General features: G+C 36.1%; 1 protein-coding gene across 1 annotated transcript in view; it reads right to left on the minus strand.

The window, feature by feature from the left end:
- Positions 1 to 26,877, minus strand: part of APLF (aprataxin and PNKP like factor) — a gene marked incomplete at its 5' end in the record, with an annotated part of 101,982 nt that overhangs the window by 22,937 nt on the left and 52,168 nt on the right. The window contains 4 exon segments of the mRNA XM_017853795.1: positions 7,116 to 7,241; positions 16,094 to 16,449; positions 24,069 to 24,086; positions 24,088 to 24,251. Coding sequence (XP_017709284.1) covers positions 7,116 to 7,241; positions 16,094 to 16,449; positions 24,069 to 24,086; positions 24,088 to 24,251 — 664 coding nt within the window.

Consider the following 26,877-nt stretch of genomic DNA (forward strand, 5'->3'; position numbering starts at 1 on the left):
GTTTCATTTTCCTACATGTGGCTTGCCAATTATTCCTGCACCATTTGTTGAAAAGGGTATCCTTTCCACACTTCATGTTTTTGTTTGCTTTATCAAAGATCAGTTGGCTGTAAGTAATAGGGGTTTATTTCTGGGTTCTTTATTCTATTCCATTGGTCTATGTGCCTATCTTTATGCCAGTACCATGCTGTTTTGGTGACTATGGCCTTATAGCATAGTTTGAAATCAGGCAAAGTTTTATAGCTAAGGATACAGAGACTTGCCTGTCACATAAAAGTCGGGAAAGCCCTGCCAAACAAGCAGAAGTAAAACAAAAGTGTATTGAGTTTTAATAAAACTCCAAAAGAGCTACTATCTGTCTAAATTTCCGACTGGACAGAGATGACTAGCCCCTACCTGCCAAGTAGAGGTGGTATCCTTACTGATGGAAGATAACATCTAGGGTACCTATAGTTCTTTTTATTTAAAAATGTTAGAATTGCAATAAAGGGTTGCTAGAGACAAAGAGGCAGAAAAATATGACCCAACAATCAAGAAAAAAAAAAAAAAAAAGCGGAACCAGAAATATTGGCTCACAAATAAGAACTTTAAAACAACTAAGATTAATATGTTTTTTTTTAAAGAGTAGAAAATTGGGGAAAATGAATTAAAAGATGGATAGTTTCACAAAAAAAAAAAAAGAAGAAGAAGAATTAAATAAATATCCTAGAACTGGAAAATACAGTATCTGAAATTAGGAACTCCATGAATGGGTTTAACAGCAGACTAGAAGAAACATGTGCGACACGGTCAAAGCATTTAATATATGTTTAGTTGGAGTACAAGAAAGAGAGAAAAGATAAAATAGACACAATATCTGATGAGATAATAGCAAAGCAGTCTCCTCAAACTAATAAAAGGCATTAACTTGCAAAAAAGCTCAGTGAACCCCCAAATAGGATGAATGCAAAGAAAAATATACCTAGGCACATGTTAGTTAAACTGTTAAAATCTAAAGGCAAAGATAAAAATCTTAAGAGTGGTGAAAGAAGAGGCACATTGATTTAAAAATATAATGGCAATAATAAGATAGACAACGGAGTTTCAAGAAGAACTATGGATGCAAGAGTCCATGGCATGACACAAATGATAAAAGTATGCTAAGCTAGAATTACACACCTAGTGAAAAGAGCCTTTAAAAATTTAAAATAAGAACACTTTCAGACACACAAAATGTAAAGAATTTGTTTTAGTAGATCTTCACTATAAGAAAACCCACTTTGGGAGGCTGAGGTGGGTGGATCACGAGGTCAGGAGATCGAGACCATCCTGCCTAACACGGTGAAACCCCGTCTCTACTAAAATACAAAACTAGCCGGGCGAGGTGGCGGGCGCCTGTAGTCCCAGCTACTCGGGAGGCTGAGGCAGGAGAATGGCGTGAACCCAGGAGGCGGAGCTTGCAGTGAGCTGAGATCCGGCCACTGCACTCCAGCCTGGGCGACAGAGCGAGACTCCGCCTCAAAAAAAAAAAGAAAAAATACAAAAAATTAGCCAGGTGTGGTGGCGGGCACCTGTAGTCCCAGCTACTCAGGAGGCTGAGGTAGGAGAATGGCATGAACCCGGGAGGCGGAGTTTGCAGAGAGCAGAGATCACGCCACTGCACTCCAGCCTGGGCACAGAGCAAGACTCCATCTCAAAATTAAAAAAAAAAAAAAAAAAAAACCCAAAGAAGTTTTTAAAACTAAAAGAAAAGGATCCCAGATGAAAGGATAGATGTTTAGGAAGAAATAAAGGGCACTCAAAATAATAAATATGTAAATAAGGGGAATGTTGATGCTTAAAACAATTTTTAAACAATAATTACAAAGTCTTGTGAGTTAATACACAAAGGTATAACTATATGATAACAATGGTTTAAAAAGACAAAAGAGAAAGTAAATGAAATTAAAGTGATGTAAAGTTCCTGCATGGTTTGGGAAATGGTAAAAGCACCAACAGTAAGGTAGATTGTAATAAGTCACAGATGCCTATGGAAATAAAGTGTGGCTACTGAAAAGTTAACAGAGGAGAAAAAAATAGAATGAAAAACATTTAATCCAAAATAAGTCAAAAAGAGGAGAATAAAAAACAAAGAATATGTAGGATAAATAGAAAACAAATACAAAAAAGTAAAAATTAAAATATATCACTAATAGTATTAAATGTAAATGGGGTTGGTGTGGTGGCTCACGCATGTAATCCCAGCACTTTGGGAGACTGAGGTGGGCAGATCACTTGAGATCAGAAGTTCGAGACCAGCCTAGCCAACACAGTGAAACCCCATCTCTACTAAAAATACAAAAATTAGCCAGGTGTGGTGGTGGGCGCCTATAATCCCAGTTACTCGGGAGGCTAAGGCAGGAGAATTGCCTGAACCTGGAAGGCAGAGATTGCAGAGAGCCAAGACTGTGCCAATGCACTCCAGCCAAGACAACAGAGTAAAACTCCATCTCAAAAAAAAAAAAATGTAAATGGACTCCATACTCCACCTAAAAGGCAGAGACTATAAGACTGGATTAAAAATAAAAACCAATGAACCAACTATATGCTCTTTATAAAAGACATGTTTTAAATATAAGAACACAAATTGAAACTAAAACAATTTAAAAAGACATTACACAAACACTAACCACATAACCTTGGGTAGTTATATTATATTAGACAAAACAAGGATTCCACTTTCAATAATGACAGAATAGACTGTATTGGACCAACACTCCGACAGGTAACAATTACACTCTGGAAAAAATATTAAAAACAATAATCGGAAGGCAGTGGATAGCTACCAAAAGCAAGCAGAAACTGGAGAGTCAACATGTGGAAGAAAGATACAGCTCTGATTAAATTTCCCACTTTTATGGCTTTTTCACTGAGGACAAATTTACAGCTGGAGTACTAAGAAAAACAGACAGAATTAAGTGGAGAAATAGACAAACCTACAATCATAGTGAAGGTTTTAATATTCCTTTCTCAGTAACTAGTAGAACAACCACAGGAAAAAAAATCAACTAGCAAATATATAAAAAAATCTGAACAACACTATAACCATTTTACCAAATCGACATTTATAAAACCTTACTTCCATTCCAGCAACTAGAGAATACACATGTAAGTGCACACCATATGTTCAATAAAAATCACCCATATGCTGGGCCAAAACAAATCTCAATAAATTTCCAAAGATTTAATTTCCAAAGCGTTTGCTATATAACCACATGGAATTAAATTATAAATCAACAATGATAATTATAGTAGATATTACAGCAATTCTCAAACATTAATAAATATCAAAGTAGACTTTTAGGTAAAAACATTTTAGAGACTAAGAGGGAAATAATATTCAAAGGACCAGGCAACTTTCACAATTTTTAGAACCGATATCTGATGAACCCTCTAGTTCAAACTATAAATTATTAGGAAATACAGGAGAATGCGATTAATGACATCTTGAAAATACGATCAACAAAATGCAAATGATAGAATCCTCTTCAGAACAAATGATTATCTATTTTCAACAAATATATAGCAAGGAAAAACATGAACAGAAAACTATTGATTAAATAAATTAAGAGACATGGCCATCTTTTGCCATATAGAACTTAAGCAGATCCTGATTCAGATAAACTGTAAAAAAAAAAAAAAAAAAAAAAAAAAAAAAAAAAAAAAAAAAAAAAAAAAAAAAAAAGACACTATAGGGAAATGTAGATACTTGACAGGATACTGAATAATATTAAAGATGTACTTAATAACAGTGTTGTGGTAGGTTTGTAGAGTATATTTTTAGAGATACACCCTAAGATACTCATAGATAAAATGGGATGAAAAGATATGGGGTTAGGTATTTGCTTCAAAATAATACAGGGATGGGGTAGCAAGTGGTTTGGTGGTTGATGAAACAATATTGGTCATGAGTCGATAACTGCACAAACTGGGTGGTGGATTTCACTAGAACTCATTCTACATTCTCTCCACTGGTGTTTATGGATAAAATTCTCCATTACGAAAGTTTTTTTTAACAAATGAAAAGGCTTATCACCACAGTGCCATGAATTATTATATACGACATGAGTTATGAAAGGTGGCTTTGTTCCAAAAACATAAATAAATATATACAAGTATGTTTGTTCTACAAGTACATCTCAACACTGTTTCATCTACACTTGGCATTTGATGATTCTTTGGAAAAGAATTTGTTGAATGAATACATAGGAGAAAACAGTTACTTCAAGGTTGTATGTTTATGTGTGTGTGCATGTGTGTGTAATTTCCCTGATTACTAATGACACTGAGTACTTCTTCATATGTTTTTAATATTTGGATTTCCTTTTGGGCAAAAAGGCTATGTATGTAACTAAGCAAAAAGCAATAGCAACTTAAAATATTTTTTCACGTGTGGTAGATAGACGCTACTGTCAATTATGTGGGTTGCAAATGTATTTTTTCTTACTCTGCACTTTTCTATTCTCTTAATGTTGTGTACTGATGGATTAAAAACACCTTACTTTTAATGTAGTCAAATAATTAAATGTTTTCCATTTTAATTATTTTTTGTTTCTTGTTTTAGAAAATAATCCCTGCTCTGAGATCATGAAACAATGCCCTTATATTTATTTTTAAAGCTATCTTACTTTGTTTTTTACATTTAGTACTATGAGTCATCTGAAATTGTTTTTGACTATGGTGTTATGTAAGGGTGAAATTTTATTTTTTCTTCAGATGAATATCTACTTATTCCCTTATAATTAATTGAAAAAATTCATTTTTCTTAATACCTGCAATGTCCCCTTTCATAAATATGTCACTTACATGTATAAGTCTATTTTGAAGTACCATTCTGTTCTGGTCATGTTACTTTATCTTTGTGCCCATACCACACTGCCTTAGTAACTGTAAAGTATAACACATCCTGCCACTTATTCTTCATTATGTACAACTGTCATGACTATTGCTATCCTTTGTAATCCATATACATTTTAGAATCACATTATAAATTTCTTTATAAAAGCTAATATGATTTTGAATTAGTTTGTATACAAATCCATTTGAGGAAAACTGGTATTTTGACACTATCGAATAATTCAATCACGAACAATTTGATCTTCATAATTATTTAGGTCTTTCTGAAAAATATTTTCTCATTTTACATTTAAAGTTTTACAGTTTTCTTCATAGAGGTTTCTATGCCTTTATATTTATTCCTAAGGACTCTTTATTTTTGATGTTATAATCTTTAAAAAATTTTATTTTCTTACTGGTTAATGTGGGAATATAGAAATACAGTTAGTTTTGTATATTGATTTTTGTATCCAATAACCATCCTAAGCACTGTTTAAATTTATAACTCATCAGTGGGCCACCTTGTATTTACTGCATATACAATAATACCATCTGTACAAAGTTTTATTTCTTCCTTTGCAATCCTTATCCATTTTCCTTTTCTTGTCTTAGTATACTGTCTTGAATCTCCACATAATGATGAACCAAAGTGGCAATAACAGGCATTCTTGTCTCATTTCTGATTTCAAAAGGAAATTTTAAATATTTTACTTTAAGTATAATATTTGCTATACATTTTTTGTAGATAATCTTTTTGAAATTAAAGAAGTTCCCTTCCATTCTTACTTTATAACAAGTTTTTTTCATAAATGAATGCTGCTTTTGGTTTGTCAGGTTTTTTCTTTCTAGTCATCTATGGAGATAGTTTTTCTACTTATTCTGATGATATGGTAAATGAATTTATTTTTTAATATTAAAACATGCATTCCTTAGATAGACCCCATTTGGTCATATTATATTTTCCTTTTTATTTATCACTTGATTCTCATAACTTTTGCCCCCCTCAGGATATTTAAAACTATGTTCAAAAGTAAGCTTATCCTGTAATTTTTCATTCTTGTATTATTCTTGCTGGGTTTTGGTATCAAGCTTGTGCTGGTCTCACATCATGAATTGGGAAATACACCCTCTTTTACTTTCTCTGGAGTAGTTTGTGTAAAATGAAGTGTTTCTTCTTTAAATGTTTTTAAACTTGCCACTAAAACCAAACAGATCTATCATTTCTTTGGTAGAAAGCTTTAAATTGTGTATTCAATTTCTCTTATATTAACTCAATTTTTGATTTTTTTCTTGTATATGTTTCTTAAAGTTGTATCTTTCTAGGAATTTGTTAATTTCTCCAAAAACTGTCAAGTTTATTGGTAAAGTTGATCATAATGAACACTTACTTTTCAAAAAAATGTATAAGCTGTTTTGTCTGGTCTCAGAAACTTACTTTGCCTTCTCATTAAAAACCACAATCATAGAAATAGAAACAACTTCAAATAGCCCAGTAGGTTCGGCAATCTGTATTTAAAATTATCTAAGAAAGATGGCTGTCTGGAATTAAAGCTCTCTAAAGCTGAAATCACTACTTCTTTCTTTGGTAGTTTGTTTCATTTCAAGTTCATTCATTTATTAAGCAAAGTTGCAAGATACAAAGATGAGAGTCCTTGCTGTCAAGATACTTGCTGCCTGTAGGAACAGATGTTCTAATAAAGAAACAAACATAATCTCATGAGATAAATACTACTGTGTGCATGATACAGACAAAGACAAGATGCCATGAAAACTGAGAGGAGAAGTATTTTTACTCTTCTTTTAGAATTGGACTTTCTGTGTTGGCAAGAATAGTGGAGTGGTAAAAGTTGAGGAAGCAGAGGGATGCAGAGATAACATCCCAAATGGATGTATATGTCACACCTAGGACATATAGAGTGAATTAAGTGTATGTTGGGGTAGCATCAACAGCTTTTAAGTGATCTAATTTGCATTTGAGAAAGTTGGAAATAAGGAAAACTTTCAGACACTCATAGATGTGTAACTTCAGTAATTTAGAATTAGCTAAAAGAAATATAATCCTACCTATTACCAATATGAAAACCTGTAATCTACAGAAGTTTAAAAATGAAAATTAAAAGGCTTGAGATAACAAGCTGCTTCTCCTAGATAAGTAACAGAGATAAGAGATAAGTAACTTGACATAACAAGTCAGTTTCTCCTAGATAAGTAACAGAGATAAGAAAGAAAAGGAGTACAGTCAAACATTTCAGTTTCTATACCTATAACAAGATGGTCCATAGGGACATTCAGGCCGGTCATCAGTCTCATCTTGGCCCACGATTTGTACACCTCCATAATCACTATCACCGGGATGGCTAAAATGTTGAAAATGAACAGGATTCTTCCTAGGAGGGCGACAAATATACTGTCAGAAAAAATAAATAGGATATTCTAGATTTTTAGTGGATATAGCAGGAAACCAGGCAATCCACATCTGACTATTCCTGAACATAAACCAACATGCTACATTGATGACATAAGCACAGATTACATCAACATGCTAAATTGATGACATAAAGTTGATGACATCAACTCAGTACAGGACTCTCACAGTAACATAAGACATTTCTGGTGTCATGTGATAAGCCATGAATATCAATAGACAACTTGCAAACAGTACTATATATATGACACATATGTATGTAAGCATATAACATAAATATCATAAACATATATAGCTTTTCAAAACTTTTAATAAAATGAACACATACATTGTACCCTCGCTAAGATAAAAAACAGAACACTGGCCTGGCGCGGTGGCTCAAGCCTGTAATCCCAGCACTTTGGGAGGCCGAGACGGGCGGATCACGAGGTCAGGAGATCGAGACCATCCTGGCTAACATGGTGAAACCCCGTCTCTACTAAAAAAAAAAATACAAAAAACTAGCCGGGTGTGGTGGCGGGCGCCTGTAGTCCCAGCTACACGGAGGCTGAGGCAGGAGAATGGCGTAAACCCGGGAGGCGGAGCTTGCAGTGAGCTGAGATCCGGCCACTGCACCCCAGCCTGGGTGACAGAGCAAGACTCCGACTCAAAAAAAAAAAAAAAACCAGAACATTTCCAACATCCTAGAAAGGTCCCATGTGCCCTCTTCCAATCACTAAATCCATTTTAGTACCCAAAGGTAACTATCCTAACTTCTAAAAGTGTGTTTCAAACTTTTCGGTCTCAAGACTCGTTTACAAAAAAAAAAAAAGATTAAAACTCCAGAGAGCTTTTGTTTATATAGGATATTTACCCTATTAGAAATTATAAATGAGAAATTGAAAAAGTACATTTATTGACTTAAATAGAACAATAATAAACCCTTTACATACTATCATAACATGTCTTAACATAAATATTAACTTCCAAGAAAAAATTCTTGTTTTATACTATGGCAATTTCTTTAATCTCTACTTTAGAGAAAGCATTTGGCTTCTCATGCCTGCTTCTGCATTCAATCATTAACAACAACACATAATGTGTGGCCTCTGGGAAACTCCACTGTACACATGTGAGAGAGTGAATGACAGTAAAAAAAGACATTCACAAAAAGTCACAATATTATTATGAAAATACTTTTGGGTCAGGTGTGGTGGCTCACACCTGTAATCCTAGCACTTTGGGAGGCTGAGGCGGGCAGATCACTTGAAGTCAGTAGTTCAAGACCAGCCTGCCCAGCATGGTGAAACCCCATCTCTACTAAAAATACAACTAGCCGTGCTTGGTGGCGCACATCTGTAGTCCCAGCTACTCAGGAGGCTCAGGCAGGAGAACTGCTTGAACCCAGGAGGCAGAGGTTGCAGCGAGCCAGGATTGTGCCACTGCACTCCAGCCTGGGTGACAGAGCAAGATTCCATCTCAAAAATAAATAAATAAATAAATAAAATACAATTGACCTAACAGATTTCTTAAACGTGTTCTGGGGACATCCAGGGATCTCTGGATCATATTTTAAGAAGTGATATTATAAAACAACAGATCAGTATTGTCTGACTTTGAACTTAAATGAAAATATATACTAGCATGTACTTCTTTGAACCAGCCCTTTTATGTTTATATGATTAATTCATGTTGTTACATGTAGCAGTAAGTACGTTTTCAATGCCATGCAGTAATAGCATCACCCATTTGATGATGGTATTATAATTTATCCACTTTACTACCGATAAACTTTAGGGTTCATTTCAGGTATTGACTTTTATAAATAATACTGCAATGAGCATTCTAGTATAAGCCTTTTGATGCACATCTATATGCATTTTCCTGGGGATATAGTTAAGAATGGTCACAGGGTACGTATATGCTCAGGTTTGATAAATACTGCCAAATTGCCAAAATGACTGTATTAATTTTCACTCCTAGTAGAAGGTTATTAGAGTTCCAGTTTTTCAACAACCTCACCAACATTTAGCACTGTTAGGTTGTGTTTTTTTTTTTTTTTCTTGTGGCAGTATTTACATCAGAGATTGGCAAACTATGAACAGCAGGCCAAATCTGGCCCACTGCTTTTTTTAAACTGTGCTAAGAATATATATATAACATAAAACTTACCATCTTAACAATTTCTATGTGCACAGTTCAGTAATGTTAAGTATATTCACATTGTTGTGCAACCAATCCCTAGAATATTTTCATCTTGCAAAACTGAAAACTCTATACCCATTAAACAACAACTTCCCAGTCCTCCTCTTTTCCCCTGGAATCCACCATTCTGATTTCTGTTTCTCCCCACAGCCACTGGTAACTGCCATTCTAATTTCTGTTTTTATGAATCTAACTACTCTAGATACCTGCTACAGGTAGAATTATGAAGTATTTATCTTTTTGTGACTGGTTTATTTCACTTAGCATAATGTCCTCAAGGTTCATACACATAGGAGCATGTGTCAGAATTTCCCTTCCTTTTAAGGCTGAATAATATTCCATGGTATGTATATACCAAATTTTCTTTATTCCTTCAATAATTGATGGACCTGTGGGTTCCTTCTACCTCCTGGGTATTGTGAACATAGTGCTGCTATGAACTCTTTGAAATTCTGCTTTCAATTCCTATGGATATAGACCCAGAAGTGGAATTGCTACATCATATATTAATTCTATTTTTAATTTTTTGAGGAACCACCATACTGTTTCCCACAGGGGCTACACCAATTTACATTCCTACCAACAATGCACAAAGGTTCCAATTTTTCCACATCTACACCAACAATTGTTACTTGTGTTTCATTTTGTTTTTGAAAGTAGCCACCCTAATAGGTGTGAGGTGATATCTCAATGTGGTTATGGTCTGCATTTCCCTAATGTTTAGTGATGTTGAGCATTTTTTAATATGCTTGTTGGTCATTTGTACATTATCTTTAGAGAAATATCTATTTAAGTTCTTTCCCCAATTTCAAATTGGGTAATTTTTTTTTGGTTGTTTAGTTACAGTTCTTTATGTATTCTAGACATTAATCCTTATCAGATATATAATTTGCAAATATTTTATCCCATTCCATAGTTGTCATTTCACTCTGTGTTGATTTTGTCCTTTCATGGACAGAAGTTTTTAACTTTAAAAAGTCCAATTTGTCTATTTTTGCTTTTGTTGTCTGTGTTTTGGTGTCATATCCAAGAAATCTTTGTCAAATCCAATGTCATGAAGCTTCTCCCCTAATTTATTCTAAAAGTCTTATAGTTTTAGATGTTTATAGTTTTATATTTTAGATTATTTGATCCATTTTAAGTTATATTTTGAAAACAGGTGTAAGGCAAGCAGACAACTTCATTCTTTTGCATGTGAATATGCAGTTTTCTGAGCACTCTTTGTTGAAAAAAACATCTGTCCTTTCCTCTTTGATTTGTCTTGAGACCACTGTTGAAAAATTATTTAACCATATATGTGAGGATTTATTTATAGGCTCTCTAGTCTATTCCATTTGTCTACATGTCTATCTTTATGCCAGTACCACACTGTTTGGATTACTGTAGCTTTGTAATACATTTTAAAATCAGAAAGTGTGAGGCCTCCAACTTTGACCATCTTCAAGATTGTTTTGGCTACTTGAGATTCCTTGAGATTCCACATTATTTTAGAATAATTTTTTTCTATTTCTGAAAAAAAAAATACCATTAGGATTTTGATAGAGACTGCATTAAATACTACCTTGAGTAGTAGTATTAACATCTTCACTGCCTGTGCTGTCCATGGCTGCTTGGACACTATGACAGCATAATTAAGCAGTGGCAACAAAGACTGTATGGCCCAAGAAGCCAAAAATATTTACTGTCTGGCACTTTTAAAAGTTTGACAACCACTGATCTGTAGTAGTATTTTTTAAAATGTGTTTCCCTAAATGACTAACAAGCATTAAACCTTTCTTGTATGCTTATTGGCCATTTCACTATTCTCTTTTGTGCAATGCCTTTTGCTCATTTTTTTTTTTTGAGACAGAGTCTCACTCTGTCGCCCAAGCTGGAGTGCAGTGGCCAGATCTCAGCTCACTGCAAGCTCCGCCTCCCAGGTTCACGCCATTCTCCTGCCTCAGCCTCCTGAGTAGCTGGGACTACAGGAGCCCGCCACCTCGCCCGGCTAGTTTTTTGTACTTTTAGTAGAGACGGGGTTTCACCGTGTTAGCCAGGATGGTCTCAATCTCCTGACCTTGTGATCCGCCCGCCTAGGCCTCCCAAAGTGCTGGGATTACAGGCTTGAGCCACTGCGCCCGGCCTCATTTTTTCTTCTTAACTGAGTTGTCATTTTCTTATTGGTTGCTAGTTATTTATTTTGGATACAAGTCATTTGACATATGCATAACAAATATCCTCATCTAGTTGGTGCCTTGCCTTTTCACCCTTCTAATGCTATATTTAAATATAACATAAAGGGTAATTTTAATTTTAATTTTGTGCAACTGATCAACTGGATAACATGATTATGATTACTTCATTTTATAACATGCTTAAGAAATCTTTGCCCAATGTCATGAATATATTCTATGTTATCCTCTGCTACCTTTACTTTATATGTTTCACAAAAATCTATCTGAGATTTATTTTGTGATAGGTATAAGGCAGGAGTTAAGATTCATTATCTTTTCATATGAATATCCAATTACCAAACACCACTCACTGGAAGTTCATGTTTAACCCACAGATCTTCAGTGGTACCTTTGTCATACACACAGACATATAGGTTTGGTTTTCAACTCTTTAATCTTTTGTACTGATTACTGTTTATCCTTGCACCAATATTAAACTGCATTATATATAGTAGCTTTATAATAAGGCTTTCTATCTGGTCATGTAAGTCTTTCAAGTTTGCACTTGAAGATTGTATTCAGAGTTCTAGGTCCTTTGCAATTCCTCTACAAAGTCAGCTTGTCAACTTATACACATACACACACATACACACACATACACACGCATGCACATACACACACCCTACTGGGATTTTGATAAAGACTGCTTTAAACTTACAAAGCGATTTTGAGGAAATGTATATCTTTACAATATTGATTCTTGCAACTCATATACCCTTCCTCCCCATTAATTAAAGCCTCATTTAATTTCACCATAATGTTACCAAATATGTCTTTCAGATCTTTTGTTAGATTTAGTTCTAGGTGTCTAAGGTTTTGGTACTATTGTAAATGTTCCCATTTTAATTTTTCTAATATTTATTATTAGGATATAGAAATAAATTTATTTTTGAATGTTCATTTTGAATCAAATGACTATGCTAATTTCATTTATTAATTCAGATTATCTTAAGATTATTCTGAATCTTCTCTTATTCCATGCTCATGGATAGGAAGAATCAATATCGTGAAAATGGCCATACTGCCCACAGTAATTTACAGATTCAATTATTCTCATCAAGCTACTATTGACTTTCTTAACAGAATTAGAAAAAACTACTTTAAATTTCATATGGAACCAAAAAAGAGCCTGCATAGCCAAGAATCTAAGCAAAAGGAATGACACTGGAGGCATCATGCTACCTGACTTCAAACTATACTACAAGGCTACAGTAACCAAAACAGCATGGTACTGGTATCAAAACAGATACACAGACCAATGAAACATAACAGAGGCTTCAGTAATAACGCCACACATCTACAATCATCTGATCTTTGACAAACCTGACAAAAACAAGAAATGGGGAAAGGATTCCCTACTTAATAAATGGTGTCAGGAAAACTGGCTAGCCATATGCAGAAAACTGAAACTGGATCCCTTCCTTATACCATACAGAAAAATTAACTCAAGATGGATTAAAGACTTAAATGTAAGACCTAAAACCATAAAAACCATAGAAGAAAATCTAGGCAATACCATTCAGGACACAGGCATGGGCAAAGACTTCACGACTAAATTCCAAAAGCAATGGCAACAAAAGCCAAAATTGACAAATGGGATCTAAATAAACTAAAGAGCTTCTGCACAGCAAAAGAAATTATCATCAGAGTGAACAGGCAACCTACAGAATGGGAGGAAAGTTTTGCAATCTATGGATCTGACAAAGGGCTAATATCCAAAATCTAAAAGGAACTTAACAAATTAACCAGGAAAATAAAAATACAACCCCATCAAAAAGTGGGCAAAGGATGTGAACAGATACTTCTCAAAAGAAGATATTTATGTGGCCAAGAAACATATAAAAAAAGCTCATCATCACTGGTCATTAGAGAAATGCAAATCAAAATCACAATGAGATACCATCTCACGCCAGTTAGATGGCAATCATTAAAAGTCAGGAAACGGCAGATGCTGGAGAAGATGTGAAGAAATAGGAATGCTTTTACACTGTTGGTGGGAATGTAAATTAGTTCAACGATTGTGCAAGATAGCATGGCAATTCCACAAGGATCTAGAATCAGAAATACCATTTGACCCAGCAATTCCATTACTGGGTATATACCCAAAGGATTATATATCATTCTACTATAAAGACACATGCTAACGTATGTTTATGGTAGCACTATTCACAATAGCAAAGACTTGGAACCAACCCAAATGCCCATCAATGATACACTGGATAAAGAAAATGTGGCACATATATACCATGGAATACTATGCAGGCATAAAAAACAATGAGTTCATGTCCTTTGCAGGGACATGGATGAAGCTGGAAACCATCATTCTCAGCAAACTAACACAGAAACAGGAAACCAAACACTGCATGTTCTCACTCATAAGTGGGAGGTGAACAGTGAGAACACATGGACACAGGGAGGGGAACATCACATACTGTTGCCTGTCAGGGAGTCGGGGCAAGGGGAGGGATAGCATTAGGAGAAATACTTAATGCATGTGGGGCTTAAAATCTAGATGGTGGGTTGATGGGTGCAGAAAACCACCATGGCACATGCATGTATACCTATATAACAAATCTGCATGTTCTGCACATCCATCCCAGAACTCAAGAGTATAATAAAAAAAAGATTCTGAATTTTCAAAATTATACAATCATGTCACCTGTAAATAATTACAGTTTTATTTTTTCCTTTCCACTTTACATTAGTTATTTCTTTTTCTTGCCTTAGTGTACTGGCTATGATCTCTACTACAATGTTGAATAAGAGTGGTGATAGCAGACATACTGGTTAGTTCTCAACATCATGGGAGAAACTCTAATCTTTCACCATTACGTATGAAGTTAGCTGTTGGTTTCTGTAGATATTCTTGATTAAACTGAAGAAGTCTTTTCTATTCTTATATAATTAAGAATTTTTTTCATAAATGGGATGTTGAATTTTATCGAATGACTTTTCTCTATTGAGATGACCATTATGAATTTTCTCTTTTAAATTGTGTTATGAACTGAATTGTTCCCCACCTCCCAAAATTCACATGTTGAAGCCCTAATTTCCAGTGTGACTAATTTGGAGATAGGGCCTTTAAAAAGATGATTAAGGTCAAAAAAGGTCATAAGGGTGGGGCCCTAACCTAATACAACTGGTGTCCTTACAAGATGTGGAAAAGAAACCAGGAAGGTATGTGTACAGAGAACAGGCCATGTGAGGGCACAGTGAGAAAGTGGCAGTCTGAAAGCCAAGGAAAGAGGTCTCAGGAGAAAACAAACTTGCTGACACCACAATCTAGGAATTCCAGCCTCCAGAACTGTGGGAAAATACATTTCTGTTGTTTAAGCACCCAATCTGGTATTTTGTTATGGCAGCCCTGGCAAATTAATACAATCCAAGGTAACAGAAGGTTTATATACTTCTATTCTGCAAGTTTTTACATTATGGTCCAGATGTGAAACTAAAGCCATTGCATATGTACGAAGTTGTTTCAAAAAGCATAAATCAGAACTATTGAAATTCAAAAATATGAGTTATTCAAGTGCTAAAATGGCAAAACATTTTAAAGAGAATATGAATGTGAAATTAACAGAATATGTTAAAATATACTATTGCAATAAAGATATCTATCTTCTAGAAAATCCTGCCATAGGCTTTTAAGATACATGGGGGCACTGAATATTTTATATGTACACACACTGACTAGTGTCTCATTGACACAGAAGACAAACTACTGGAAAGAATTGCTAGAATATTTGGTTTGGCAAGTTGGAATGGCAAAGAAATCTTTCTGAAATAGGGCCGCGTAATTATAAACATGTTACTATAAACACTATGGATGAAAGTATAGTCTAAAACTAAGAGATTATAATTCGAATTCTCAAAATAAGACATTAGAGTATATAGGGCAGTGTAAATAAATGAAGCAAGTATAGGAGTAACCCATCAATCCAGGATTATTATATTCAGTTGTTTTAGAGGGTACCATGATGATTCAACACACCATTAGAAAAATATAAAGAAAAATGCACAAGTATAAATAAGACACCTAAACACAACTTAAAATTATAGTTATACTGTAAATAACAACTGTTTAGGAAGCAATCTCTCTAATATTTAAGAAAACACTAAATAACAGGTATTTTGATCTGAGGGATTCAGTTTTCATGTCTGGATTCCCAGTATTCAGATCCTCACATTAGTCAGCATGTCTATACATAAAACATTTAATTCTCCCACTGTATCTTAAAAGCCTTAAAAGGATTTTCTAGAAGATATACTGACAAAGTACAAACAGCAGAAACACGATAAAGCCCCTAACCTTTAGGCCAGTGGGTTTTATTAGGTTTTTAACACACTGTAGCATGTATCTACATAGCTACACGCTATCAAAATAATGGAACTAAATGCTACTGTAATTTCATTTTACCTATAGCAGTTTGCCCCATACATGCAGGATGTCCTCTTGACCTTGTTTCCTTCAGAACCTTGTAGAACTGAATCAGTAGCCTTTGTATGCAAAGTTTCAGGACTGGAGGGATTAGAGCTGGCCTCAGAATGAGACCCTTGAGACTCATCCTGGAATGACTTGCCCTGGGCACTCGAGCAATTTTCAGAACAGCTTATTGCCTCATCTTGTTTATGTGGCGTTCTTTTAGTGGCAATTTTATGTTTAGAAACTTTACCAAGTTCCTCTATTGGAAGTTTGTTTCTCTGTGCACTAGTCTTAATATTATTTATCTCTGTGTTACTTAATGTGATTGTAGAAAATGACTGTGGCATTTCCTGTAAAACAAATGTTAAAAACATCAGAAATAAATGAAAACATTTTTTTAAAAGATATGAGCATAACAGCACAAAACTACAAGACCCATGCAAAATGTAAACTTAAAACTTCAAGATTCACATTTTAAAGTTATCAAATGCCACTATTTTCTATGTGCTTAGTTTAATAACTTAAAACATTTTTAGTTATTAGAAAAGGAATTTGGCCAGGCGTGGTGGCTCATGCCTGTAATCTCAACACTTTGGGAGGCTTAGGCAGGTGGATCACCTGAGATCAAGAGTTTGAGACCAGCCTGGCCAACATGGTGAAACCCCGTCTTTACTAAAAAATATAAAAAATTAGTTGAGGGTGGTGGGTGTGTAATTCCAGCTATTTGGGAGGCTGAGGCAGGAGAATCGGTTGAACCTGAGAGGCGGAGGTTGCAGTGAGCTGAGATTGCGCCATTGCACTCCAGCTTGGGCAACAAGAACAAGACTCCATCTCAAAAAAAAAAAAAAAAAAAAAGGAAAGAAAATAAATTTACAGTTGTATCAAACCTTTACAATCATGTCAAACATTCAGTGAAAAATAACCAGAAAATACAAATAAAATATAAGACACTTGCTTTCATTTGAACATAATCTTTAAAATCTCTTAAAAGTCACTGTTCAACAATGTGTCATGTTCTTAACAGGCACGGTCCTTATAATTTCTTTTCTTTTTTTTTTTAGATGGAGTCTTTCTCTGTCCCCCAACCTGGGGTGTGGTGGCAGAATCTCTGATCACTGCAACCTCTGCCTCCCAGGTTTAAGTGATTCTCCCACCTCAGCCTCCTGAGTAGCTGGGATTACAGGTGCATGCCACCATGCTCAGCTAATTTTCATATTTTTAGTAGAGGCAGGGTTTCACCATGTTGGCCAAGCTGGTCTCGAACTCCTGACCTCAGGTGATCCATCTGCCCTGGCTTCCCAAAGTGTTGGGATTACAGGCGTGAGCCACTGTGCCTAGCTCCTTATAACTTCTTACAAGCTGCTGCAATATTTTATTTCTGCCCTCTAAATATAATCATGATTTTACCATAGCTGAATAACAAAATTGCTTTGCCCCCACAGAAAATTTTGCATAAAGCTATGTTCTGACCAACTTGGAAAAAGATAGGATTCCTTTAAATTTGTCTTAATAAAGTTTTGAGTTTAACCAAACTGAAGGTGCTTTGAACCAAATAAATAGTCTCATTAGCTCTGCAGAATCTTTATAATTTGTACTTACCACCAGCACAAACAATAAGCTTGGTCTTATTCATTAAAAATGACCTCTTAAAATTACTTATACTTCCCGCAGAGTAGAAACAATACTCAGATATACCCCAGTCCTCCTGGTAACCATTTCTAGGATGTGATAACAACATACCAGATACACATCAGTTTGCTTCCACTTATAATTAAAGACTCATGTATGCTTGATGCCATCTGAAAAAAAGCTGGTTTTACATGACCTAATATTCAATAGCTTAAATTTCTTAAGAAGATATTTCATTTTTTAAGAAATAGTACATAACTTTAAAATGCTATCCAAACTGACAAATTGCCTTGAAAAAAGGAACCTAGATCTTATCATGGTTCTTGTCTAGTAACAGATAACCTAGGGGGAAAGCAATCCTTTAGCTATCTCTTGAAGCTGACCCTCCCTGGCAACATTCATGTCATGTCTATTTAAAACATACGCTCTTTGCTCCCAGGCTGCACAGGTACACCCTAATCTCAACCCCCCAACTACAGGACCAACTGGCCTGTGCCAGCAACTGGAACTCTCGAGTGAGAATTGGGCAATCCTAACCCACCTCCCTACTTGGCAGTCCCCGCTAGGTCAGTTTTCCCCAGTTTTCTTTTTCCTTGTTCAGGTAGCAGTGGGGTAGGTCAGCAAATCCACTGGCTAACAGATGTTCAATAAAACATATCTCTTGTTTCTGCTGGCATTTCCAAGCTCCACAAGTAATTATCTTAGAATGCCCCTCTTCTCTTGATTTCAGAAAAGAAAGAAATAATTTCTACCATAAACACTGCACTTCCCTTAACCTTAAAACCTTTCGGCCTCTCAATTCCCTTTGTATCAAGCCTAGGGAGGTGGGATGGCAATCGCTTTCATACCTTTCAATAAACCATAAAGGGAAAGGGCTAGTTCTTACTGCTGAGGGCTCCTTAACCTGGGATATTTTATTAGTACTTCTATTCCCAGCTTTGAGCCTTAGCAGCAGTTCTGGGACAAGTAAACAATCCCACTCAATATCTTATCACATAAAAAAAAAAAAAAAAAGCACAACTAGGGAAGTGGTTAAATAAATTATATTATATTCTTACTATGAAACACCACGCAGACATTAAAATAATAATGACACATCTAAAGATGTTTTTCAACTAAACAAGAACAATATCTATACTGTGGTGCCATTTAGCTTTTAAAAAGTTCCTTATATATGTATGTATGCATTCACTTGTGTAAATCCAAATGAAAAGAATTAGAAGGAGACAAACCAAAAAATTAGTAAGGCAATGAGATTGAAGGACGAGGCAAATGGAGGTTTTCATTCTTTACTTCAAATGCTCCTGATACTTCCATTTTGACAATAAGCATCTATTATGTTGCCATTTAAAATAAAAAATAAACCGATGAAAACGAAATATAAGAAATAAAATACATAGTATCATATTTCAACTCTGTCTACTTCCATGAATTAGAAAAGAGTTTGCTTTATTTTTAAATCCTCACAAGGAGTAAGTTTAACATGTTAATTTATTCTAAAAGAGAAAGAAATGTTAAAGTCCCAAATATCAATACTATGGATCAGAGTAATCAAATATATTTTAAGAGGCACAAAAGCTGGAAATCATAATGCTCTTTATGGCACTCCATGAAATATTGATTCATAGTACACCCTTGGCATTCAAGAATTTAACATTCATGGTTTAAATTATTTATAAATGACCCCAAAATCCATTACATGCAGTAATTTGTAAGTTTGCTGAGACATAAATTTGCACTGTGCCAATTACAAAGCTCAGGAGCTAGAGTAAGCCACTGAACTGGCAAGTGAGGGAACAGGAAAGATGGAAGGTGCTCTGTACTTGGAAGAAGTAGGAGAAAGTCAGAGAGCTCTATATTTCCTAAGCATCCCACATTGCTTATTTCTTAGATTAGATGAAAATGGGCAGGATTAAATGTGGAAAGCTGGCGACTCATGATAGAGTGGTCAAATCCCCTACAATGTAAATACACACGTTAGAAACCTGAGGGACGGAAAAGCATGAGCTGGTAGAGGGTGACCTGGGTGTTTGGAGATGGCAGGAATGTATTATTAAGGCTATTAAAATAGCCAGTTAACTTCTCAAACAAGCCCTTCCCCTGTCCCTCAACCATCTGAGTGTTAATGTACTAGAAGGGACAAGATAAAGAACTTCCACCTAGAACAATTTCAATCAAGTAACGTATTGCAGTTTCCAAACTGCTCCTGACAAGAATGTCTGTGGTGATAAATTACCTTAAAAGTCCTGCCTCAATGGCATTAACACTGACGTACTAAAGACTAAAAACTCCTAACCTGTAGCCCCAACTTCACTCCTGAGCTTCACACTCATATTTTCAACCACTAGCTAGACATTTCTTTCTCAATGTTCTATGCTCCTCGAACTCTAAATGTCAAAACTGACATTCTGCCTCTGTGTTCTCTGCCATTAAGTTTCTGCCAGCATATTTCATCTATTTGTGCTAGCCAGAAATTTAGAAGTCTTTTACTCTTTTCTTGCCCTCTCTCCCCAGATCCAAGCAAGAAGTGCTACAATTTTATTCCTGAATGTTTTTATTTATTCTTATTTTATTTATTTATTTATTTATTTATTTATTTATTTTTATTTATTTTTTTTTTTTTTTTGAGACGGAGTCTCGCTCTGTCCCCCAGGCTGGAGTGGAGTGGCGCGATCTCGGCTCACTGCAAGCTCCGCCTCCGGGTTCCCGCCATTCTCCTGCTCAGCCTCCCGAGTAGCTGGGACTACAGGCGCCCGCCATCTCGGCCCGGACTAAGTTTTTTGTATTTTTTAGTAGAGACGGGGTTTCACCGTGTAGATGGTCTCGATCTCCTGACCTCGTGATCCACCCGTCTCGGCCTCCCAAAGTGCTGAGATTACAGACTTGAGCCACCGCGCCCGGCCTGAATGTTTTTATAATCCAATACTTCTTACTATCCTTAAAGTCACTGCCCTAGCTTAGATTCCCTATTTCTTCACTGTGTTAATGCCACAATCTCTTCCCTTACCTCCAAGTCTTTTATCTTGTTCTTTTTCAATCTGTCCTCTAGTGAGCTGCCAGGATTACCTCTGTGATTGAAAACATTTCAAGGACCCCTCTCTATTAACTGATCACAATGCTGTCTTCACCCTCATCTCACACTGCCATCTATCTGAGACTTGGTAACTTGCTCTGACCAAAAGAATTCAGCTAAACGACAATTCTAGTTCTAGGCCTTAAAAGATCTAACAGCTTTGACATCACTCTCTTGGGGCCCAGCTGTCAGGTGAAGATGCTCAGTCTAGGCTACTTCACGGTATGGTGATGGAGGTGGGCCCAGCCATTCCACCAACCTTTGCTGAGGCACCATTCACATGAGTAAAGCTATCACAGATGCTTCATCGTCAGCTGAGTTCTCAGCTGAATGAAGCCCAGCTGACACCAAAAGCATGTCATAAAAGAATTGCCCAGCTGAGCCCAGCCAACCCACACAATTATAAGACAGAATATAATCATAATCACTGACATAATCATATTGTGTTAAGTCACTAAGTGTTGGGGTAGCTTGTTTCACAGCAATAGACAGCTAAAACACTTTACCATACTATTTTCACTTATGTCGTTTCGGTTAGGCTTCCTTCTGTCATTTATAAGAGTTCTCATTAGATTATAATATAATATAGATTATAAAGGAAATACATTGTCTTAGTCTGTTTTGTAGCTGCAATAACAGAATATCACAAACCGGAAAATTTATAAAGAACAGAAATTTCTTATCTCACAGTTGTGGGGTCTGGGAAGTTCAAGATCAAGGCACCAGCATCTGGTGTGAGCCTCCTTACTGCATTCTTACATGAGGGAAGGTGGAAGGGCATGAGAGGATGAATGCTGTGTCCTTATACGGCAGAAGAGCGAAAGAGTGTAAACCCACTTCTACAAGCCAAGCCTCCCACTCTTTTTTTAGAGATGAGGTCTCCATATGTCACACAGGCTGGCCTTAAACTCCTGGGCTTAAGCAATCCTCCTGCTTCAGCCTCCCAAGTAGCTGGGACTACAGGTGCATGTCACTGCATCCAGCTTCACAAGCCCTTTTTATAGCAGCATTATCCATTCATGAGCACGGAGCCCTCACAACCTAAATAGCCTCCCATTAGGCCCACCTCCCAATACTGTTGTACTGAGGATTAAGTTTCAACATAAATCTTTAGAGGAAATAAAAACACTCAAACCATGGCAACCATCCTTTTCGCTAAAGTTAATCAATTCAAGTACCCTCATTTTCACATCTAAATTAAAAAGTTACATAACTGGGAAGGAGTTGTAGAAAGACATACAAGAACTGATGAAAAATATAGACTATTTCTGACAACTGTCTTATGAAGAGAAGTTACTAGAGTCACAAAACTTGTTACATAGTCTAATATGTATGGTAGAAAAAGTCATTATACCCAAAATGAAAATACACCTATATTTGAAGCCAAGGTTCCTAACAAATGTGATCTTGGGCCTCAGTTTCCTCTGAGATGTTCAATGATGGTACAACAGTAGCTCTCAATTTTGAAGGGACACTAAAATTGGGAGAGTTTATTTAACATACCACTGATGCACAGGCTCCACACACCAAATGAATCAGAATCTCAGAAACAGGGTCTAGTTGGGCAAAAGTGATTTTTGTTCCTTCTCTCCATTGCTTCTCCTACTTTTCCCAAAGAGAACGTAATTTTTTCCGAGTACATTGATCCAAATGTAGGCCTGACCAAACTGTTATTGGTTTTTTGTAGCTGGCAACCTCCTGCCATTAGACTAGATAGGTGAGCCTCGCCTCTTGTTTTCTCTCTCACCTGCTCTGCACTACAGCCATCCCTTTAAGACTAGCTATTCTAAAGGTTCAGTGTTCAGACTCAAACTGGGCAGGGATGGAGGGTGGGGTGTGGAAAGGCTCTGCTGGGATTTTCAGTCTAAGTCACATTCTCTGGCTCAGCTTTACCAGAGAGCCCTGCATAAAGCATCATGAAAATCATGAAAATTTAAGCCTTATTTTTCCTGTGCTAGAAGAGGTAAATCTTCCTTACAAGGAAGGGAAGGAAAAGCAATTGGCCAAACAGAACTTGGGCATTCCTCGGACCTGGTTGTAATACTCCCTTGATGTCATCAAAACCTCACAAATAGCTTGAATATCTTGGATCTGCTCCTCTCTATAATCCATCAATTAGATGTTTCTCAAAGTTTTCTTGTGACTATCAAACCTTATGGGTTGGGATAAACAGAGGAAAACATGTATACTACAGATTTTCTTCTGAACACAATAATTTCTCCTGAAAAAAGGCAACGTCAAGTGACAAGTTCAGAGTTCGGAGAATACAGTATATGAGGGCCCAAAGTTTATACAAAACAAATTTTGTTTTAGTAAGTTTTATGGCAAATATATCTGAGCCAGAAAACATTTTGTTTTCATTTATTAAGCTTGCCTCCATAAGTAAAGCAAAGGAATTGAGTGTATAGTGACCAGGCCCCACTTCTCTAGCTGGAACACAGGCTCCAGTGAGAAGCAGTTCCTCTCTCTGGGAGAGAGGATAGGAGTGAGGAGAACGTATTCGAAGACTGACCTCTAAGGTAGATGTTGGCATTTCAGTCATTTTGGTGCACAGTCTTCCATGAACAATCCTGTTCCTTTGGTTTTCCCTGAGACTGAGACAGGGATCCACAGAGCTCAGCCATGGGACTAAAAGGATCATGAAAACTGTCATCATAAGCTACCTCTCCCTAGAAAGGAAGCATGCCTGAACCTTCTGTCCTAGGGCCATCTCTATCTTTGTCTCTCTTTTTAAGTACTTCCAATAAATAGTTCTCATTTTCTTCAAGAACCCAGTGTTACAGAATGCGTATTTCAGCCAAACCATTCTAGTGAGTTAGCAAAAACTGAAAGAGGAAAGAAGGTCTACAAATATTGTCAGTTAGCCCAGAAGTGATCCTGAAACAGGCTCTTAAGAACTATCCCATCAATATGTTTTCCTCATCACACTTAGCAAGAAAATGGTGGTTAAATGCAATCTGAGAACCACCACCAATGGAATAAGAGAAGCCAGGTTTTCAGAACAGAGGTGCCAAATTATGACCAGAGTGAAGTGGTCTCCCCTTTTTTTTTCCAGTCTGAAAATTTCTAAATTTTCAACAAATACTGTATTAAACAATACCATATTAAAGATTAGTTTCACTAAGCCTGAAAAAATTGGGCTAGTTTTTGTCTTCATAAACTCAGCAACAAAAGGCAGCTTTGATTTCTCCTTATATAGCATATTATTAATTTCTATCTAAAACACCTAACGAAGAAACAATCAAATAATGAATTTTTAAAAGTTACCTTGGATGAAATGATGAAAATCTTCCTGATCAGTATTTTTGCACTTTTCTCCTGTATCTTGTTCTGCTGATGTATTTTCTGAACTTCCTGATGAAATTAATTGCCTTCTTCCTTGCTGTGTTGTGTTTAGTTGGGTTTTATCTTTGCAGATTTCTTCTTTTCCACTTCCCTGGATTACATTACCTTAAACACATATAAAGAAAAAGAAGAAAATTATCTTCTATATCTTCAAATGTCAATAATCTATACCAAAAAAAGAAAAAAGAAAAAGGATTCGAGACCAGCCTGGCCAACATGGTGAAACCCGGTCTCTACTGAAAATACAAAAGATAGCCAGGTATGGTGGTGTGCACCTGTACTCCCAGCTACTTAGGAAGCAGAGGCATGAGAATCAGTTGAACTCAGGAGGTGGAGGCTGCAGTGAGTCAAGATCACACCACTGCACTCCAGTCTGGGTGACAGAGTGAGCCTCTGTCTTAAAAGAAAAAAAAATATGCTAACTTGGAAACACTTATGTGCAAATCTCAGAAAGTATTAAGCAGCAAAATGGCTAAGAGCCCCAGGCCTGCATTCTACCAGGCTGAGATGCCAACGGGGACTCCATCCCTTAACTGTTTCATCTCACCTTTCTGAACTTTGGTTTCATCATCTGGATAATGGGAATTATAATTCATGGAATTATTAGGAGAAGTAAATGAAGATATGTAAACCATCTAGCAGAGTACCTGATACATGTTATTTTTTTTAATTGTAGAATTGAATTTCTCTAACAGAAAATCTGACTTATAGCTATCCAATGAACTTTTTTTTATTATTATAATTAAAAGTTCTAGGGTACATGTGTACAACATGCAGGTTTGTTACATATGTATACATGTGCCATGTTGGTGTGCTGCACCCATTAACTCATCATTTACATTAGGTATATCTCCTAATGCCATCCCTCCCCGCTCCCCCCAAAATAGGACCCAGTGTGTGATGATCCCCTTCCTGTGTCCAAGTGATCTCATTGTTCAATTCCCACCTATGAGTGAGAACATGCAGAATTTGTTTTCTGTTCTTGTGATAGTTTGCTGAGAATGATGGTTTCCAGCTGCATCCATGTCCCTGCAAAGGACACGAACTCATCCTTTTTTATGGCTGCATAGTATTCCATGGTATATATGTGCCACATTTTCTTAATCCAGTCTGTCACTGATGGACATTTGGTTGATTCCAAGTCTTTGCTATTGTACATATACTACTTATTAAACCCTAACATCCACATCCACAGTGAGGAATTAAACTTAAGCTCATTTTTTTTTTTTTTTTTTTAATGAAATAGAGTCTTGCTCTATCACCCAGGCTGGAGTGCAGTGGCACGATCTCAGCTCACTGCAACCTTCGCCTCCCTGGTTCAAGTAATTCTCCTGTCTCAGCCTCCTGAGCAGCTGGGATTACAGGTGCGCACTACCCTACACCTGGCTAAATTTTGTATTTTTAGTAGAGATGGGGTTTCATCACATTGGCAAGGCTGGTCTTGAACTCCTCACCTCAGGTGATCCGCCTGTCTCAGCCTCCCAAAGTGCTGGGATTACAGGCAAACCCAAAATAACCCAAACAGGGAAGTGACTTCTACAGACTCTGCCGAAGAAGTAAATAAATCTCAATAACAGTGAACATTGTATCCCATAAAATACTTACCCAAAGTTTAATGCAGTTGGCAAACCTAAGTCACTATCATATTTTGTTAACAAATTCATAATTGTCCATGGCAAATTGTCCTTCTCCTCTACCTGAGAATGATGTCTTCATGAAGGCAGAAACTTTACATGCCTTGTTCACTGTACCTCCCTTGTCTCCAGTACCTTCAACTGTGCCTAGCACAAAACTGATGCTCAATAAATATTTCTGACTAAATGAATTTTGAACATAAACAATTTGTCCAAAGATTCCCTTAAGAGCCAGGAGATAGGTATGTAAAGCAATCTGTAGTCATTATTCTAATGTTCTAAAGCAGGGATTAGCAGACTTTTTCTGTAAAAAGCCAGAAAGTAAACAGATTAAGCTCTGTAGGCCATACAGTATCTATCAGTACTACCCAACTCTCTCTTTGTAACATGAAAGCAGTCACAGACAATGCACATATGGTTGACCATGGCCATGTTTCAATAAACTTTATTTACAAAAACAGGCAGTGGGCCAAATTTGGCCCATGGGCTGTAGTTTGCTTAGTCCGGTTCTAAAGGACATTCAAGTAGCCTGAAATAACATTCCCTCATTCAGTTCAGGAAAGAAATGCCAATAGAATACTGTCCATATTATCAAACAGGAAAATCAATTGAACCAATATAAAAATAATATATTTATCAAATGAAACTGAGGAATAAACTATTATAATAATTAAATTTTAACTAAATTATTTAAACATTCATCATGAATCTAAATTAGAAAATAGTTCATATCATTTTTGGAAACTGTCATAAACAGGACTTAATAGGACTGTGTAGCTTGGTACAACAAATGACCAAATGCTGTGTAACAGTTATGAATTAAACCAAGTGACATATTGAACTAGTGGTATTGCTGATTATGCTAAGAACTATAGTAAATTAAACAAGATACAGCTTCTATACAAATGGTAGTTAATACATTCCAAGTGTCACACATGTACCCAAAATTCTAAATTAAAACATATATATATTTAAAATACTCAGTTCTTCAAAACACCAAATTCTTTACTACAAACCGCCTCTAGGGACTAGAGCTAATTTTTTTTTTCCTACACAAGAAGCCATTTTGGTATTATTAAAATGCTCTTCACAAAGAA

The sequence above is a fragment of the Rhinopithecus bieti genome, unplaced genomic scaffold (genome assembly GCF_001698545.2).
Source record: "Rhinopithecus bieti isolate Rb0 unplaced genomic scaffold, ASM169854v2 scaffold_36315, whole genome shotgun sequence".
Lineage (NCBI taxonomy): Eukaryota > Metazoa > Chordata > Mammalia > Primates > Cercopithecidae > Rhinopithecus > Rhinopithecus bieti.